We start from the raw sequence: 18,150 nt of genomic DNA on the forward strand, positions 1-18,150 counted from the left end.
ACGGCGATCCTATGGCGGTATAGCGAACGCCCGGTGAACGTCATCTGCCAGCGTGTGTAGTGCCAACAGTAGAATTCGGAGGTGGTGGTGTTATGGTGTGGTCGTGTTTTTAATGTATGGGCCTTGCACCCCTTGTTGTTTTGCGTCACACTATCACAGCACAGGCCAACAATGATGTTTTAAGCACCTTCTTGCTTCCCATTGTTGAAGAGGTATTCGGGGACGACGACTGTGTCTTTCAACAAGATCGAGGACCTGTTCGTAATGCACAGCCTGTGACGGAGTGGTTACACGACAATAACACCCCTGTAATGGTCTGGCCAATACACAGTACTGACTCAATCCTATATAACACCTTTGGGATGTTTTGGAACGCCGACTTCGTGCCAGGCCTCATCCACTGACATCGATACCTCTCCTCAGTGCAGTGAAGAATGGGCTGCCATTCCCCAAGAAACCTACCTGCACCTGACTGAAAGTATGCCTGGGAGAGTGGAAGCTGTCATCAAGGCTAAGGGTGAACCAATACCATACTGAATTCCAGCATTACCGATGTAGGTCGCCACGAACTTGTAAGTCATTTTCAGCCAGGTGTCCGGATACTTTTGATCACATAGTGCAGGACGCCGAATCCGGATTGCAGCAACAGCCGGTGACTAGCGGCGCTGCCAGCAGCAGCACAGCAGTCACCAAGGCGTTATTTATACGTGCTCATCCAGCAACCGAGGCAAGCATCGTTCGGTCGAGCCGTCCGGCCCCAGTGCTGCAGGATCATCCATCCATTCAGCATCGACTGATCTGCCACGGTTTGATCGTCAACCGCCATTCGTACGGCGAGGACCAAAGTTTTGGGAGCCGCCCTAGCCCCACCAACTGATCGGTCGCAGGCAGCACCGCCTTGCCGCCACAAGCAACGAGGCCTAACAAACAGCTGACGTCGAGTCAGAGCAGCTGGCGTCTGTGGTACAGCTCATAGAGTAGAAACATCTCTGGAGTGAGCATTCTGATGCGCAGATCCGATTTTGTGTTGTCAACTAACACCGTCACTTGATCTCGAGACGCCGTAGATTTGTCCGTAAAACGCCTTGCACATTTAAAATGTCATTACATCGCTAGTACAAAAAACAGCCGCGGTTTAATTTGATAGAGACGCTTTGTAAACATCATAACAATTTGCATTTGATACGTGGAACAAATCGGGCTCTTTATATTTTAAGAGAAAAATGAAGAGACATTTTTCCTTCTTTGTGACAAGTGTCACTACCCAGATGCACTCATTTTTTGGTATCGGGGACAGCCACAACTTTCTTTGGGTTTTATACGGGTCTTTATCGTATTGCCGAGTCTGTTGTGTTAAATTTTTGCCGTCATAGCGTTGCAAAATGGCTTAATAGCAAACCAGCGCCTTTGAAACTGCTCCAAAAAGTAATGAATTTGCGCGGATTAGCGGTTATTCTACCTGCTTATTCGTCGTTTTTTCTCCAGTTTTTGTATATTCATTTTCCTCTTTACTGTAGGCTACAGTATAGTTTTGCTTACTGGTAACACTCTGACGTATTTATTTAGCGTATTTAAGGTACACACTCCCACTCCCTTACAGACTGAGTAGAACTGAAAAAAAATGCGATTGCTGGTTAAATTCACTACAGAGCCAATGTATCCCAAATATTAAAAAATTCATATGACTCATATCACTCCTCCTCAACACACTGACGACTACATGAACTTACAGTACAGTTGCCTCCATAACATTTCTTTCAGATCCTCTGTGCAATCTGTTGAGGTGCAGATCAGGTAACAGCGTGTCATATCTTCCAGCTTTCATGTATTTCACAGATCTCCATTTCACACTTCTATTAGTATGTATTTGACTTCCTGTTTACTTTCAGTTCTCTCTCATTCTCTCTCTCTCTCTCTGTCACTAACTCACTCACACGCACACACACACACACACACACACACACACACACACACACACACACACACACACACACACACTATGCTGCTAAACATCTAATCCAACAAAGAGCGCACTGTTCCACGAAGATTTTGATTTTGGATAATACACGAAACTGTTCCTTCATTTTACATAGTACCATATGGGAAGTATATTTCAGTTTTAAAAAATGACCATAAATTACGCAGGTGTGAGCTATCAGAAAAGTATAAAAAGGAAAAAAAGGCCTAACTGTTACACATTTTTTTTGAGATTCATCACTGCCCAAAGTAAAGGCAATTTTTTGAGCTGTGGATTTCTCATCTCTTATGTGTAGAAATACCAAGAAATAACTGCTTCAGATGACCAAAGACTTTGCTCATACATATTTTGCACACATAATAATACATTTAAAACATTTATTCAAAGTGCACCCAAAACACCGCAGTACGGTATGGGTACGTCAAAGTATTCATAGAGCACCAACTTTTTCACCTTTCATGTATTTTTATATGCACTTGTAGCAACTACAGTAATTGTCCATTGCTGTTGTTGTTGTTGTTGTGGTCTTCAGTCCTGAGACTGGTTTGATGCAGCTCTCCATGCTACTCTATCCTGTGCAAGCTTCTTCATCTCCCAGTACCTACTGCAACCTGCATCCTTCTGAATCTGCATAGTGTATTCATCTCTTGGTCTCCCTCTACGATTTTTACCCTCCACACTGCCCTCCAATGCTAAATTTGTGATCCCTTGATGCCTCAGAACATGTCCTACCAACCAGTCCCTTCTTTTGTCAAGTTGTGCCACAAACTCCTCTTCTCCCCAATTCTATTCAATATCTCCTCATTAGTTATGTGATCTACCCATCTAATCTTCAGCATTCTTCTGTAACACCACATTTCAAAAGCTTCAATTCTCTTCTTGTCCAAACTATTTATCGTCACGTTTCACTTCCATACATGGCTTCACTCCATACAAATACTTTCAGAAACGACTTCCTGACACTTAAATCTATACTCGATGTTAACAAATTTCTCTTCTTCCTTGCCATTGCCAGTCTACATTTTATATCCTCTCTACTTCGACCATCATCAGTTATTTTGCTCCCTAAATAGCAAAACTCCTTTACTACTTTAAGTGTCTCATTTCCTAGTCTAATTCCCTCAGCATCGCCCGACTTAATTCGACTACATTCCATTATCCTCGTTTTGCTTTTGTTGATGTTCATCTAATATCCTCCTTTCAAGACACTGTCCATTCCGTTCAACTGCTCTTCCAAGTCCTTTGCTGTCTCTGATAGAATTACAATGTCATCGGCGAACCTCAAAGTTTTTATTTCCTCTCCATGGATTTTAATACCTACTCCAAATTTTTCTTTTGTTTCCTTTACTGCTTGCTCAATATACAGATTGAATAACATCGGGGAGAGGCTACAACCATGTCTCACTCCTTTCCCAACCACTGCTTCCCTTTCATGCCCCTCGACTCTTATAACTGCCATCTGGTTTCTGTACAAATTGTAAATAGCCTTTCGCTCCCTGTATTTTACCCCTGCCACCTTCAGAATTTGAAAGAGAGTATTCCAGTTAACGTTGTCAAAAGCTTTCTCTAAGTCTGCAAATGCTAGAAACGTAGGTTTGCCTTTTCTTAATCTTTCTTCTAAGATAAGTCGTAAGGTTAGTATTGCCTCACGTGTTCCAACATTTCTACGGAATCCAAACTGATCTTCCCCGAGGTCCGCTTCTACCAGTTTTTCCATTCGTCTGTAAAGAATTCGCGTTAGTATTTTGCAGCTGTGACTTATTAAACTGATAGTTCGGTAATTTTCACATCTGTCAACACCTGCTTTCTTTGGGATTGGAATTATTATATTCTTCTTGAAGTCTGTGGGTATTTCGCCTGTCTCATACATCTTGCTCACCAGATGGTAGAGTTTTGTCATGACTGGCTCTCCCAAGGCCATCAGTAGTTCTAATGGAATGTTGTCTACTCCCGGGGCCTTGTTTCGACTCAGGTCTTTCAGTGCTCTGTCAAACTCTTCACGCAGTATCTTATCTCCCATTTCATCTTCATCTACATCCTCTTCCATTTCCATAATATTATCCTCAAGTACATCGCCCTTGTATAAACCCTCTATATACTCCTTCCACATTTCTGCCTTCCCTTCTTTGGTTAGAACTGGGTTGCCATCTGAGCTCTTGATATTCATACAAGTGGTTCTCTTTTCTCCAAAGGTCTCTTTAATTTTCCTGTAGGCAGTATCTATCTTACCCCTAGTGAGATAAGCCTCTACATCCTTACATTTGTCCTCTAGCCATCCCTGCTTAGCCATTTTGCACTTCCTGTCGATCTCATTTTTGAGACGTTTGTATTCCTTTTTGCCTGCTTCATTTAGTGCATTTTTATATTTTATCCTTTCATCAATTAAATTCAATATTTCTTCTGTTACCCAAGGATTTCTATTAGCCCTCGTCTTTTTACCTACTTGATCCTCTGCTGCCTTCACTACTTCATCCCTCAGAGCTACCCATTCTTCTTCTACTTATTTCTTTCCCCCATTCCTGTCAAGTGTTCCCTTATTCTCTCCCAGAAACTCTCTACAACCTCTGGTTCTTTCAGTTTATCCAGGTCCCATCTCCTTAAATTACCACCCTTTTGCAGTTTTTTCAGTTTCAACCTGCAGTTCATAACCAATAGATTGTGGTCAGAATCCACATGTGCCCATGGAAATGTCCTACAATTTAAAACCTGGTTCCTAAATCTCTGTCTTACCATTATATAATCTATCTGATACCTTTTAGTATCTCCAGGATTCTTCCAGGTATACAACCTTCTTTTATGATTCTTGAAACAAGTGTTAGCTATGATTAAGTTATGCTCTGTGCAAAATTCTACAAGGCGGATTCCTCTTTCATTTCTTCCCCCCAATCCATATTCACCTACTATGTTTCCTTCTCTCCCTTTTCCTACTGACGAATTCCAGTCACCCATGACTATTAAATTTTCGTCTCCCTTCACTACCTGAATAATTTCTTTTATCTCGTCATACATTTCATCAATTTCTTCATCATCTGCAGAGCTAGTTGGCATATAAACTTGTACTACTGTAGTAGGCATGGGCTTTGTGTCTATCTTGGCCACCATAATGCGTTCACTATGCTGTTTGTAGTAGCTAACCCGCACTCCTATTTTTTTATTCATTATTAAACCTACTCCTGCATTACCCCTATTTGATTTTGTATTTATAACCCTGTAATCACCTGACCAAAAGTCTTGTTCCTCATGCCACCGAACTTCACTAATTCCCACTATATCTAACTTTAACCTATCCATTTCCCTTTTTAAATTTTCTAACCTACCTGCCCGATTAAGGGATCTGACATTCCACGCTCCGATCCGTAGAATGCCAGTTTTCTTTCTCCTGATAACGACGTCCTCTTGAGTAGTCCCCGCCCGGAGATCCGAATGGGGGACTATTTTACCTCCGGAATATTTTACCCAAGAAGACGCCATCATCATTTAGTCATACAGTAAAGCTGCATGTCCTCGGGATAAATAAGCGAGCCGTGGTCCCGTGGTTAGCGTGAGCAGCTGCGGAGTGAAAGGTCGTTGGTTCAAGCCTTCCCTCGAGCATTGCTGTTACAAATAAATAAACGGTGAAAATGTAAAGAGTATGTGTAATATTAGATGTTTTGAGCTCTGTCGCAAACAGAAACAAGCAGCGTCGCAGTGTAATGTTGACAACATGCGCAGATCGCAGAGCACACTCCCGAGATATTCCTACTCTGTGGTAGTGCTGTGTGAGTCGCTGGCAGCACCAATGCAGCGCTGCCGACCGTGTTAGGCACTGCGGCGTAGCCCCGCGACGCAGAGAAATGCCTCGCCATCTAGACGCAGAAGCCAGACCGCACTAGCAGGACATGGCACATCCTCGCCAACAGAAGAATACTTTCCACCCCTTCGGTAGCAGTCGTACAAAACCCGACCTCTACAATGGCAGCACCGAAAAGCAAGGTACAATTCCTGCCAACAGTAACAGCGGTTTATGGAGAAGCTTCGTGTGGCATGGGATAAGAGACCTAATGTGCCTACCATAGTGCATATGAACACGTAAATAACATGTTAGAGGCACTACGAAGCAAGTCAGAACGTTTTAACAGGCCGTGGACAGCGGCCGGCACATGAGAGACGCATAGAAAACGCCGATCTCGTACCTGTCATTGACTACTGTCACGGAGAGTGTTTTTTAGGTCGGTTAACTTAATTTGTTGTTGACAGTTGCCAGTGGCAGGTGGTTGCGGTACCGGCTACGTGCAGCACACTAAGAGCTCATGCATCCGGCAGTTTTATTTTGATTTGAGTTTGGCATACACATTACAGTCAACACTTCGTCATAGAAGAGAGTTGCAGATTCATCTTTTAAGATAAGACAGGAATAAGACTCATTCACCACAAATGAATAATTGTACGAGAAGATCGTGAGGTAGACGTGTATTGAGCTGCATATAGAGGGGAGATAAGCGTAACCAGGAGTTACTTGTATAGACCTCGAGGCAGTAGTCCAGAGGAGACTAGAAGACTGGACAGCCTCCGTTGTTGTAGCACATGTCCTCACTGGATTCACGGAAGCAGCTTCATAGCCAGAGGACGTACGATGGGAGTAGTGGCACCAAATGGCACACGCATCAGTGTAAATTTTAAGGAACTGCGGAAGTTACATGATCTGAACCATATGGTCTGGTCGTGACCTATCGGATTCCAGCAACATTACGCTAGCGCTCTCGCCCGTAAACCTAGTGGTATCAATTTTTGAAGTAAGGGTAGTTACGAGAACTGAGCTCTTAATAAGTAAGTACTTATGTTTATATGCTTCATTCAGACTGTGATGAAAGGTAAAAGAATAGTAAAAATTTGGTAATTTGTTCTCAAATGAGAATGGGACGCAATCTAATGGTTATACAGGGTGATTCAAAAAGAATACCACAACTTTAAAAATGTGTATTTAATGAAAGAAACATAATATAACCTTCTGTTATACATCATTACAAAGAGTATTTAAAAAGGTTTTTTTTTCACTCAAAAACAAGTTCAGAGATGTTCAATATGGCCCCCTCCAGACACACGAGCAATATCAACCCGATACTCCAACTCGTTCCACACTCTCTGTAGCATATCAGGCGTAACAGTTTGGATAGCTGCTGTTATTTCTCGTTTCAAATCATCAGTGGTGGCTGGGAGAGGTGGCCGAAACACCATATCCTTAACATACCCCCATAAGAAAAAATCGCAGGGGGTAAGATCAGGACTTCTTGGAGGCCAGTGATGAAGTGCTCTGTCACGGGCTGCCTGGCGGCCGATCCATCGCCTCGGGTAGTTGACGTTCAGGTAGTTACGGACAGATAAGTGCCAATGTGGTGGCGCTCCATCCTGCTGAAATATGAATTGTTGTGCTTCTTGTTCGAGCTGAGGGAACAGCCAATTCTCTAACATCTCTAGATACTGTAGTCCAGTTACAGTAGCACCTTCGAAGAAAAAGGGACCAAAAACTTTATTGGCTGAAATGGCACAGAAAACGTTCACCTTAGGCGAGTCACGTTCATACTGAGTTGTTTCCCATACTTCGTTCGAAATGCACGCTGAACAACTGTCGTCGATTCACTTCTGCCGTACTCAATAACACAAAAAGCTTTCTGTTGAGCGGTCGCCATCTTAGCATCAACTGACGCTGACGCCTAGTCAACAGCGCCTCAAGCGAAGAAATGTACAACTAAATGAAACTTTATAGCTCCCTTAATTCGCCGACAGATAGTGCTTAGCTCTGCCTTTTGTCGTTGCAGAGTTTTAAATTCCTAAAGTTGTGGTATTCTTTTTGAATCACCCTGTACTATGGCTCCCACATGGTAAGGATTAAGCAATGTGTAGGAATAGCAGTATTACCTGATAGTATATGGGATGGCGCTGTACCAGCCAGTACTAACTGGCTACTCGATCCCACAGATGATCAGAGCGCTCTGAGTTTCGCAAGATCACAGTTTGCAGAACCAATTTTGGTCTCGGTAGAAGTCATAAGACACGAGCATCAAACGTTTTCCAGGAGTCTACAAGAGATTGACGTCAGCGCTTCTGTCCGACAACTCATCTTAACCTACGCCTTTCTCCAAACGCTTGGACGGTTTCATTGTTCCAGCTATCGACGATCAACTATTGCTAGAAGAAAAGCGAAAATATATTGGAGTGAACCTTCAAAAGGATATGAAGTACGAACTAATCAGACAGGGTGACTACTTAGCAGAAAAAGCGACGTTTCTCTCGACAGGGGACAACCGTGATTGTTTGTTTTTAGAACTATTAGTTATCCGCCACAAACACATTTCGTCAGAAATAAATGGGATTGAGCCGAATAATTAAATCGTTCAACTCAGCATATTGGTACTTTGTGAATTCTAGCTAGCACACATAGAAATGTGTATCTTGCTGGTCAAGGTTCTGAGTGCAATGATACGTCATGAAATCGTCTTATAATGCAGTTTACTGTCGCACAAATTTTTGTATTGATCACCGGTTTCGTTATTAACTGACCATTTTCAGATGTGTTGAAACAAAGACATGCTAAGTTAGGTTCTCTTTCAATAATGTAAAACATACATGATGAATAAATTTTGCAGAGCAACCAATCAGCTTCATGTGCTATAAGCAGCGTTCCTAAGTCACTAATGCAGATATGTTGAATACAATGGCAGGACTTACGAGGGTGTCGCGGCATGCACATTAGCATGTTTAAAACAAAACAGCTACAAAGACGAAATCGAAGAACATACAAGCTTAAAATTAGGATAGGAGAGAATTTGTCAGTTCACGCCTCGAAGACTAGTTGTACGGTCCTGCAGCAGGAGCGTGCCTCTTTTGTCAGTGCCGCGCGGAATAGCCGCGCTGTCTTAGGCGCCTTGCCCCGATTCGCGCGGCTGCCCCCGTCGGAGGTTCGAGTCCTCCCTCGGGCATGGGTGTGTGTGTTGTCCTTAGCGTAAGTTAGTGTCGTTAGATTAAGTAGTGTGTAAGCCTAGGGATCGATAGCCTCGGCAGTTTGGTCCCATAGGAGCTTACTACCAAAAGTTTTTTCTTTTGGCGAGTATTCCACCAGAGGGCGTATGTTGTCGTGGCTTGGGAACACGTACAGTACAGCGCGCTGAGCTGACTCCGTTGGTGCGGTTGGTCTTGTTGGCGCCGGGATGGTATGATCGTCCGATGTAAGCGTTGTAGAGGTGTAACTGACTTAAACACGCTGTGCATGTCACGTGAAACAGACTGGTTGCTCCACAAGTGCAATGGCAGTCGTATATACTGTTTTACTTATCATATGTGTACTTCAAGCTCGTATACAAGGTACATGACAGAGGCGAAATATTCTCATGCAACAAGAAGGACGTAAATACTTCTCTTACAAAAAAATCAGATGCCAGCAGAGGTGAATATTACCGAACCAACAATTTAATAATTCATGGTTACAAAACACACGTGAATTATTTACAGAGGAATGGAAAAAAGTAGGAACACGCAAGACACTACTGACCCTACGACTTATCTTAGAAGACAGCTTGAATAAAGGGAATGATAGTGTTGACTGGAATGTTCTCTTTGAAATTCTGAAGGTAACAGGGATGAAGTGCTTGGTGTGAAAGGTCATTCACAACTCGTGCACAAAGAATGTAGAGCTTTGAGGTTTGCCATAACATACTAATTGTCAGAGACGGCGAAGGACTCGGAAGACCGACTGAACGAAACGGGTGGTGTGTTGCAAATAGGTTCAAAGATGAATATCAACAAAAGTAAAACAAGGGTAATGGAATGTAGTCGAATGAAATCAGACGTTGCTAAAGGAATAAGATTAGTAAATTAGACACTAAAAGGGGTAGATGAGTTTTGTTATTTGCACAGCAGAGTAAGAGACGATTACCGAAGCAGAAATGATATAGTGTGTGTTTGGAAATACCCGTACCAAACTTCTAGGCCTTGTAGAGGGGAACGAGTACGTAATATTTCGAGTAGGAACCCACGTGCAGAAACGTACTGTTTCCGTGCTACAGCCGTTTGAAAACATGTTTGCTAGGTAGGTTCGCAACAGGATAGATGTGGTGGGGGTGCCTACGTCGGATTGACTGATGTCGTTGGACGTTTATCCTACCTCCCTCACTTACTTCGAGCCTCATTCACGTGTCTGTGAGGAGGACGTATGGAGTGTTGGAGGTGGTATGGATGTAGTTGTTGCTCATCCACAACATACCAGAAGATCCTGGAAGCAACATCTGTTACACGCGCAATTGCTCGTGTGCTTGTGGACTTTTTTTTTTAATCTTATGGGACTTAACTGCTAAGGTCATCAGTCCCTAAGCTTACACACTACTTAACCTAAATTATCCTAAGGACAAACACACACACCCATGCCCGAGGGAGGACTCGAACCTCCGCCGGGACCAGCCGCACAGTCCATGACTGCAGCGCCTTAGACCCCTCGGCAATGTTGACGGGTTCTGTTCAACATCATGCATTCCACGTCTTACAATTCGGGAGTGCGGCGTGTCCTTTGGAACACCATAGTCACGCCTGCTGACGGTGAAGGTACCCTTTCTCGAAGCCGTTACATAATTGTGGCGAAAAAGATATGCGATGGAGTCGGGCGTTGTGCGTGATGATTTTGATAAAGGCGACGAGCAGCTCTTTCAGTACTGTGAGCTTCACCCTATAGAAGTATGTCGGTGTATTCTGTAAATGTGTACCCAACTATTTTGCTCTAACACTCAAAGACACATGAACCATGTCAGAGAGGTAGGATTGACGACAAATGAATCAGCCAGTGCGATATAAGTACCCATCACGACTACCCTGTTACAAACTCACATGACAAACATATTTTCAAACGGCTGTAGCACGGAAACGGTACGTTTCAGGACACGATTTCCTATTCAAAATATTATGTACTCACACCCCTCTACAAGTCACAGAAGTTTGTACGGGAATTTCAGAACACCCTGTATATTATCGCTGGTTACAGCGAGAAAATCACTTCCGAAAAAGAGCAATTTGGTAACATCGAATGTAAATTTAGTGTGCTGTCGTTCAATTGGCTATGAGTTTGCTAGTAGCAGTGGACATTAAAGTTCCAGTTGAAACTGTCCTGGTTAAAGATGCCCTTTTTTACAAGTGAATAAAAGAAAGAGATCCTCCTGCAAGCTGTAAAGTCCTGCGGGATGCCTACCGGCCGCCGTGTCACCCTCTGCGGATGCGCCATGGAGGGGCAAGTGTTGAGCACAGCGCTCTTCCGGTCGTTTTGCGGACCTTCCAGACCGTGGACTACTCGGTCAAGTAGCTCCTCCTCAATTGGCATCACGAGGCTGAGTGCACTCCGTACCAGTCCTCGCACCAAGGAAAAATCTCAGCAGTACCGAGAATCGAACCCGCGTTCTCCGAATGGCAGCCATTTAACGCTGACCACCCAGCTACGGAGGCGGACTTACAAGCGAACAAGGCCCAGAAGAAATAATTTTATTACGATCAAACCATCCTCGGGAACAATTAATCAGAGACTCGCACACGCAACGGAACGAAAATTGTCTTGGCGTCCGAAATGATCTACTGTGCTATTGATTATACGGATCTAGTAATGTAACGTTGATGCATAGCACATTAACGAGGTGACGAAACAGTTGCTGCCCAGAAACTCTCGAGGCAAACTTACCGTCCATCATCTGAAAATAATTCACTAATGCGAAGAAATGCTTGCTTGATATTTGAATAAATTGTTCAGAGCAGAAGTAGTACCAATAGAACAATCGATCGAATTAAAACACGACAGTAGTTCTGTAATTACCTCTGCACAAGGCAGCAGTGCATGACTTGTGACTATTCAGTGCCACAGTCTAGCAAAAATAATTTAACAATTCTTAATTAATTTGGTTTACGGAACGAAATAGAGACATGGATTTTTTTTTTTACTTCAGGGTTATTATTTGCTCCCAAAAAACACGAGGATTCTACACAGAAGAATTTGATTAATGATGCGTGTTTTACGTTGTGCTCTCAACTCAATTATAAAACGACCTGCTGCATAAAATGAATCGGAAAAAAGAACATATAAACGCAAAAACGTTTGGTGAATGAGATAACAATTTGCTAAACCCGATCACAAATAAGAAACAACACGTAAACAAAATGGCATCACCTCCGCATGGATCGTAAGAAGCTGGTCGCTGTGGCCGAGCGGTTCTAGGCGCTTCAATCCCGAACCATGCGGCTGGTACTGTCGCAGGTTCGAATCTTGCCTCAGGCATGGATGTGTGTAATGTCCTTAGGTTTGTTAGGTTTAAGTAGCTCTAAGTCTGAGGGACTGATGACCTCAGATGTTAAGTTCCATAGCGCTTAGAGCCATTTGAACCATTTTTTTGGCAGTTACTCGCCGGTAGTGCTCGTGCCTCGTGTTGACAGCGCGGTCTGTTGGGCTCTGATTGCTGGCAGCCAAGATGGGGCAAGCCTGAGTCCATCTTTCCTATTCATGTTATTAGGGTGTTTAAGTACTGATTTTGCGTTTCGTCAAAAGTGGCTGCTTGGCCAGCACACAGGCTTCGCTGAATTTGATTTCTTTTCCGTATTCTTGCTGATGTTCTGCCACTGCAGATTTGTTGTGTTGCCCTAGACCAAGCCGGCCGAAGTGGCCGTGCGGTTAAAGGCGCTGCAGTCTGGAACCGCAGGACCGCTACGGTCGCAGGTTCGAATCCTGCCTCGGGCATGGATGTTTGTGATGTCCTTAGGTTAGTTAGGTTTAACTAGTTCTAAGTTCTAGGGGACTAATGACCTCAGCAGTTGAGTCCCATAGTGCTCAGAGCCATTTGAACCATTTGAACCCTAGACCAATATAGCGCTCGTGTTCCTGAATGCGCGTTGCTATTGGCCTGCCAGTCTCGCCGATGTACGCCTCTCCACATTCGCATTCCACCTTGTACACGCCCGCAGTGTGTAATGCACCCACCTTGTCCTTAGTGGAGCCGAGCGCGTGCTAAATCCTGCGACCACTATAGAAGACAGGCTGCACCCCAGTCCGGCGAAGGTGTTTGCCTATTCGGTCAATGACGTTCTTCAAATAGGGTAAGCGCACTGTTGGCTGCAGTTTGTCTATTTCCTGCTTATCTTTCTTGCTTGTGTTCGTCGACAAGGCTGTGTGGATCGACTAATGGCTGTAGCCATCGGCTAGAAAAGTTGTGCGTAAACTTTTAAGCTCAGTTATTAGGATTTGAGCATCACTTAGGCGCTGTGCACGGATTGCCAAAGAAAGGATGACCGAGTTCTTCTCCGCTGGATGGTGGTAGGATTGGGCGTGCAGATACCTGTCTGTATGTGTAGGCTTCCGATATACTCTGTGCCCCAGTGTGCCCTCCGTTGTCCTGTATACTTCGACGTCTAGAAATGGAATTGCTCCATTCTTCTCTACTTCGAGCGTGAACTGTATCTTCCCGTGCATTTTGTTCAAATATTCGTGAAACTGGTGTAGCTCCGTTTCACCATGAGGCCATATACGAACGTGTCGTCCACGTATCTGAACCAGCAACGTGGGCGTAAAGGAGCTGAACCGAGGGACGTTGCTTCAAAGGCTTCCATGAATATGTCGTCTGCCAGTGGAGATAGGGGAGACCCCATTCCTACGCCGTCTGTCTGCTCGTAGTATTTTCGTTGCCATTTGAAGTACGTTGAAGTGAGGCACAACTCAACCAGGTCGCATGTGTCTGACGGTACATGCTCCTGAAGGATGCGGATAGTTTCATCCACTGGCACGTTCGTAAATCGTGACTTCACGTCAAAGCTGACCATGAAATTGTTTCTCCCTTAAGCCGTTCTATAAAGTGCGTCCAGTTCTTAACATAAGAGTCCGTCTTGCCAAATAGACGTCTTAATTTGCAGCCTAGATACTCTGACAGATTGTAGGTAGGCGAACTGATCCCATTCACTATTGGCCTCAAAGTATAACTTTCCTTGTGTATCTTTGGAACACCGTAAATTCTAGGAGAGACTGGTATTCTGGGAATAAGACTCTTGGCTGTGTCACCGTCAATTCTCGAGTCCTTAATCGAGGACTGCGTCTTTCGAATTGTCTTCGCTGTAGGGTCCGCCCTCAGTTCTTTGTAGATGGGACTATTTAATAATTCTTTCATTTTGTCTTCGTACTGCACGGTGTTTTAATCCTTTCGTGAGCAAAATTATTGAGCAGTTTTTTGTAATGAATGGAGAGCAGATAGTAGTTAACAGATAGGTATATTTATCATACAGAATATCAAATTTGCTCCAACTGTGAAAGTGAGCTCACACAACAAGGTGGAAAGTATTCTTCCCACTGCCCTTCCTTGGAGTTAAATGACAAAAACAACTTTTTCAATATATGCCATATTTATTTGATAAACTTACTTCTCTTGTCACAATTATTTTTCACAAATACTTGCCATGAAATTTTCTGAAACATGGGTCTACGCAAAGTGGTATTTGACAATATGTACAAACACAGAGAGTGCTCTTTTCCGCAGATTTGGTACTACAACGACGGCATGTCCAGTAGGTTTCTCCTAAACTGGGTTGATGCTCCCCTACAGCCACATGACGAAAATCTTCAGGTACTTTACCCCTTTTTGCCAGAAAGACAGGTTTTTGTCCACGCCTTTTTTGGGATGAGAAGCCAGCGATCAATTGTATGGCTAGATGGATCCTGTATATAAGCTGATCATGCTGTCCACTTTCTCTTTTACTTATTTTCCACAGGATATAACTGTTCACTGCAGCAACGTCCACCAGGAAATAAAATATTCTGTGCCACCATTTTACAGAACGTCTGTCAATAGCATACCTTTCTCGTAATTGATCAAACTTATCGACACCACCCATTATTTTGTTGTATTCTGCCACAACTTCAGGACAAGAAATCTCTGTACTAGTACCACCCTTGTTTTTCCTTTTCACTGTGGCTGTTTCTCATGGGTCATGAATTGAGGACAGAAATTGCTTCTATTGTTTCAAACTGGAATTCTCCTCGTTCCAGGTTTACGTTTTCCTTCATAAATTTGGGTAAATCAAAAGTATTTACCTTATACTATAGCTTTGAGGAAAAAAAATCACAAAATGTCACGCGAACAGCACTGAAAGGCTCCTCTACAGAGCAACACTCAGCTATACAATGCCTCTGCGCGAAGGTACAACAAAAACGGCGGGAACTTCCGATTTGAAGCAATACCCTATACTGTTCACTAGGTGGTAGCACCATACAGAGGTGGGAAGTGTGAATCCCACGGGACTTGGAGCGAGTTCATTGTAGTGGGAAGCATGTTTCCCACGGCTCACGAAATGGTTAAGATGACAGTTGCATTGCCTTTGTCTGCTGTTAATGTCACAATTTCGTCTTCAGTTCCTTGATAGCTTCCTTTCCTCTCGGCCTATTAAAATAAAGTTCCCTCTCCTTCTTCCTTAAGTGACCAATGAAACGAACTATCTTTTAAATTATGACGTAATGTCATACGCAGTGAACAAATGGTTCAAATGGCTCTGAGCACTATGGGACTCAACTGCTGAGGTCATTAGTCCCCTAGAACTTAGAACTAGTTAAACCTAACTAACCTAAGGACATCACACACATCCATGCCCGAGGCAGGATTCGAACCTGCGACCGTAGCGGGCTTGCGGTTCCAGACTGCAGCGCCTTTAACCGCACGGCCACTTCGGCCGGCCGCAGTGAACAGTAACAACAAAATATAAGGGACACTGCACAGCCTGAACGCACCAGTAGACCCAGAAGAAGACCGCTGCAACCATGGACGAAACGTTGGTTTCCCTCCAGCAGTAGTTTTATACATTATGACGCGGTACCACACACTTTTATGTCGATAAATGTTTGTTTTCAGCTTGCTCCTGAGCTCTACTTATACGACTTTGTTGAATGCTATCACGTGCAACGTACTGGTAATATTAATAGGACAGCATTATTATTACTTGCAGGTGAAGTTCAACTTCTCACACAGGCCGGCAAATGTGCCGCCCCTACGGATGACGCTGCTGGAGGAAGGCGTATGCTACTACTCCAACGCCCGGGTAGCGCTCCTCGCGTCGCCTCTGCCGTAAGTACGCCCTCCTGCTGCCATCCACTAGTCTTCAGCGGTGCACTCTCTGCCACTAACCAGATGCCGACGATTTTCCCACCCATGTCGTTGTGGCTCTCTTCAAACTCATACTGAAATTATAAATTACAAAATTTGTGCTATACTAATGCTGCATAGTGAAACAAGCCAGTAGTGTGTGTCTTCTAGATTCCAGATGAGCAGATATCTGTGCACCAGATGACCAAATTGTAGTATTCAGGCTTTTTTACTTATTATTATTATTATTTTTATTACTATTAACTTATTTTAATGCAGTTACTTTGTGTAGATTCCCCCCGCCGCGCCCTTTAAATAGCATAAATCTTAATTATTACTAATATATTTGAAATCATAATTATACTTTATTCACCCCAATTCACGTGCAAGCTTCGGTCTGTTCTTTTATATAGAAGCAGACTAAAAGAAAATAACAAATAAATAAATAAAGAGTAAGTCAATCAGGGTAACGTTTTCCCATCAGGGTATCTTTGCACAACTTATTACTTTTGTTTCAAATCGGTGGAATTCCACCCACTTGCATTATTTTGTACTAAGAGTAACAGTTTTATTATCTCTGTGATTTTTTTTTGCGTTTTAGTTGTCTTTCCACCATCCCACAAGCTTTTATGCTTGTAATTATTCTTTAAATGTGTTTGGCTGTGGTGACGCATCTGACGATTTTGGCTGAAATTGAACAATGCCAGGTCGATACAAATAACTTGTTATTTCAAAGTAAATCTTCATTACTGAATTAACAGTTTGGTTTTACTTCTTATTAACACCTAATTTCCTATTCACTGGTGTTAAGTAACCGAGAGCAGTAGACATAGGAAAAATACTGTTTTTAAACCTGCTGTAAAGTTAACCCGGATGGCACCATAACTTTGAACCAGTGTTCCAGCTGAAATTGTACTAAAAAGACATACGATGACCGATAAATATGGGCTCTAAAATGCTCACCTAAAGAGCTATGAGCACTTCTTCATCTTCGCTCATGGTTCTCAAGCTATGCGTTTTAGAACTCATGTTGACCAGAAGTATTTTCTTGTTTTGGTCCACCACCATCTCTGAAAGTCGTTTTCCCTACAATATTAGCTACAACAGTACCAGTAAATCTATCCCACTGTATCAGAACGATTTTCGCTTATAACTTCCAACTCTGTCGTTTCCGGATCAGGGTCCCTTATCTCAAGTTGTGTGCAAATTTATACATAAAAAATAATATAATTAATTGAACAAATTGATTTTTTCGCACTTTTATCATTTTGACTCCTTATAGATTTTTAAGGGAATGCAATGTTCTTCACTTTTAACTTACATCGATTTCTGTATTCGTTATGCTGTTAAGATTTACACAAGTTGGTTAAATGGTTCTCCTTCCGCATAATTAGTTCCCACTCTTGACCGTGTTTACAAAATTGATTCTTAATCGGACTTCCTCTTCTGATGCAGGCAGCTACAGTGACATGACATTGCGATAATACGCGGAAGAAAAGAAAACTTTCTTGGTTTTGCACAAAAACGAACTCTCAGACTCTATATTTTCATAAAACTATTATTCAGACAACATACTGTATCACATGAAATGCGCCTTCTCGCCACGAGAACTAAAGACAGAATCTCTCTAATAATTGTAAAAAAAAAAAAAAAATGGAAAAAGTTTCCATCGTTTGTCTTTCGCCTTCCGACGTAGCAAAATACCTCTTTGCCTACGCTTACAGTGGCAGCGCTAGTGTTTATTGTCATGAGTAATAACTTTTATCGTGGCGTGTCGCGGCTTTTCCTTATGTACCTATACAATTGATACATTTACCATTCTCCATTATCCCTGAAAGTTTGCAAAATCATCGCGGAATCACCCTGGATAATGCAGTGAGTTCGCAGTTTCCCCAACTTCCCCATCTTCCTGAGGAGACAACGTGGTCTGGTAAGGGGGGGGGGGGGGCGGAGTGGGCTGTCAGGTGAGAGACATTCGAATACGTGCAGGAGCTCCGCACGCGTGCACAGTTCTTAACTGTCCGTGACTTCGTCTATTTCATGGTCCCCAATTTTGTA

The 18,150-nt window shown here is 43.1% G+C and overlaps 1 protein-coding gene across 1 annotated transcript in view; it reads left to right on the forward strand.

Moving 5' to 3' along the window:
- LOC126252885 (uncharacterized) overlaps positions 1-18,150 on the forward strand; it is a 213,062-nt gene that overhangs the window by 53,939 nt on the left and 140,973 nt on the right. Inside the window, exon 4 of the mRNA XM_049953890.1 lies at positions 15,956-16,074. Within this exon, the coding sequence (XP_049809847.1) occupies positions 15,956-16,074 (119 nt within the window). The remainder of the gene's footprint in view (positions 1-15,955; positions 16,075-18,150) is intronic.

This window comes from Schistocerca nitens, chromosome 1 (assembly GCF_023898315.1).
Source record: "Schistocerca nitens isolate TAMUIC-IGC-003100 chromosome 1, iqSchNite1.1, whole genome shotgun sequence".
NCBI lineage: Eukaryota > Metazoa > Arthropoda > Insecta > Orthoptera > Acrididae > Schistocerca > Schistocerca nitens.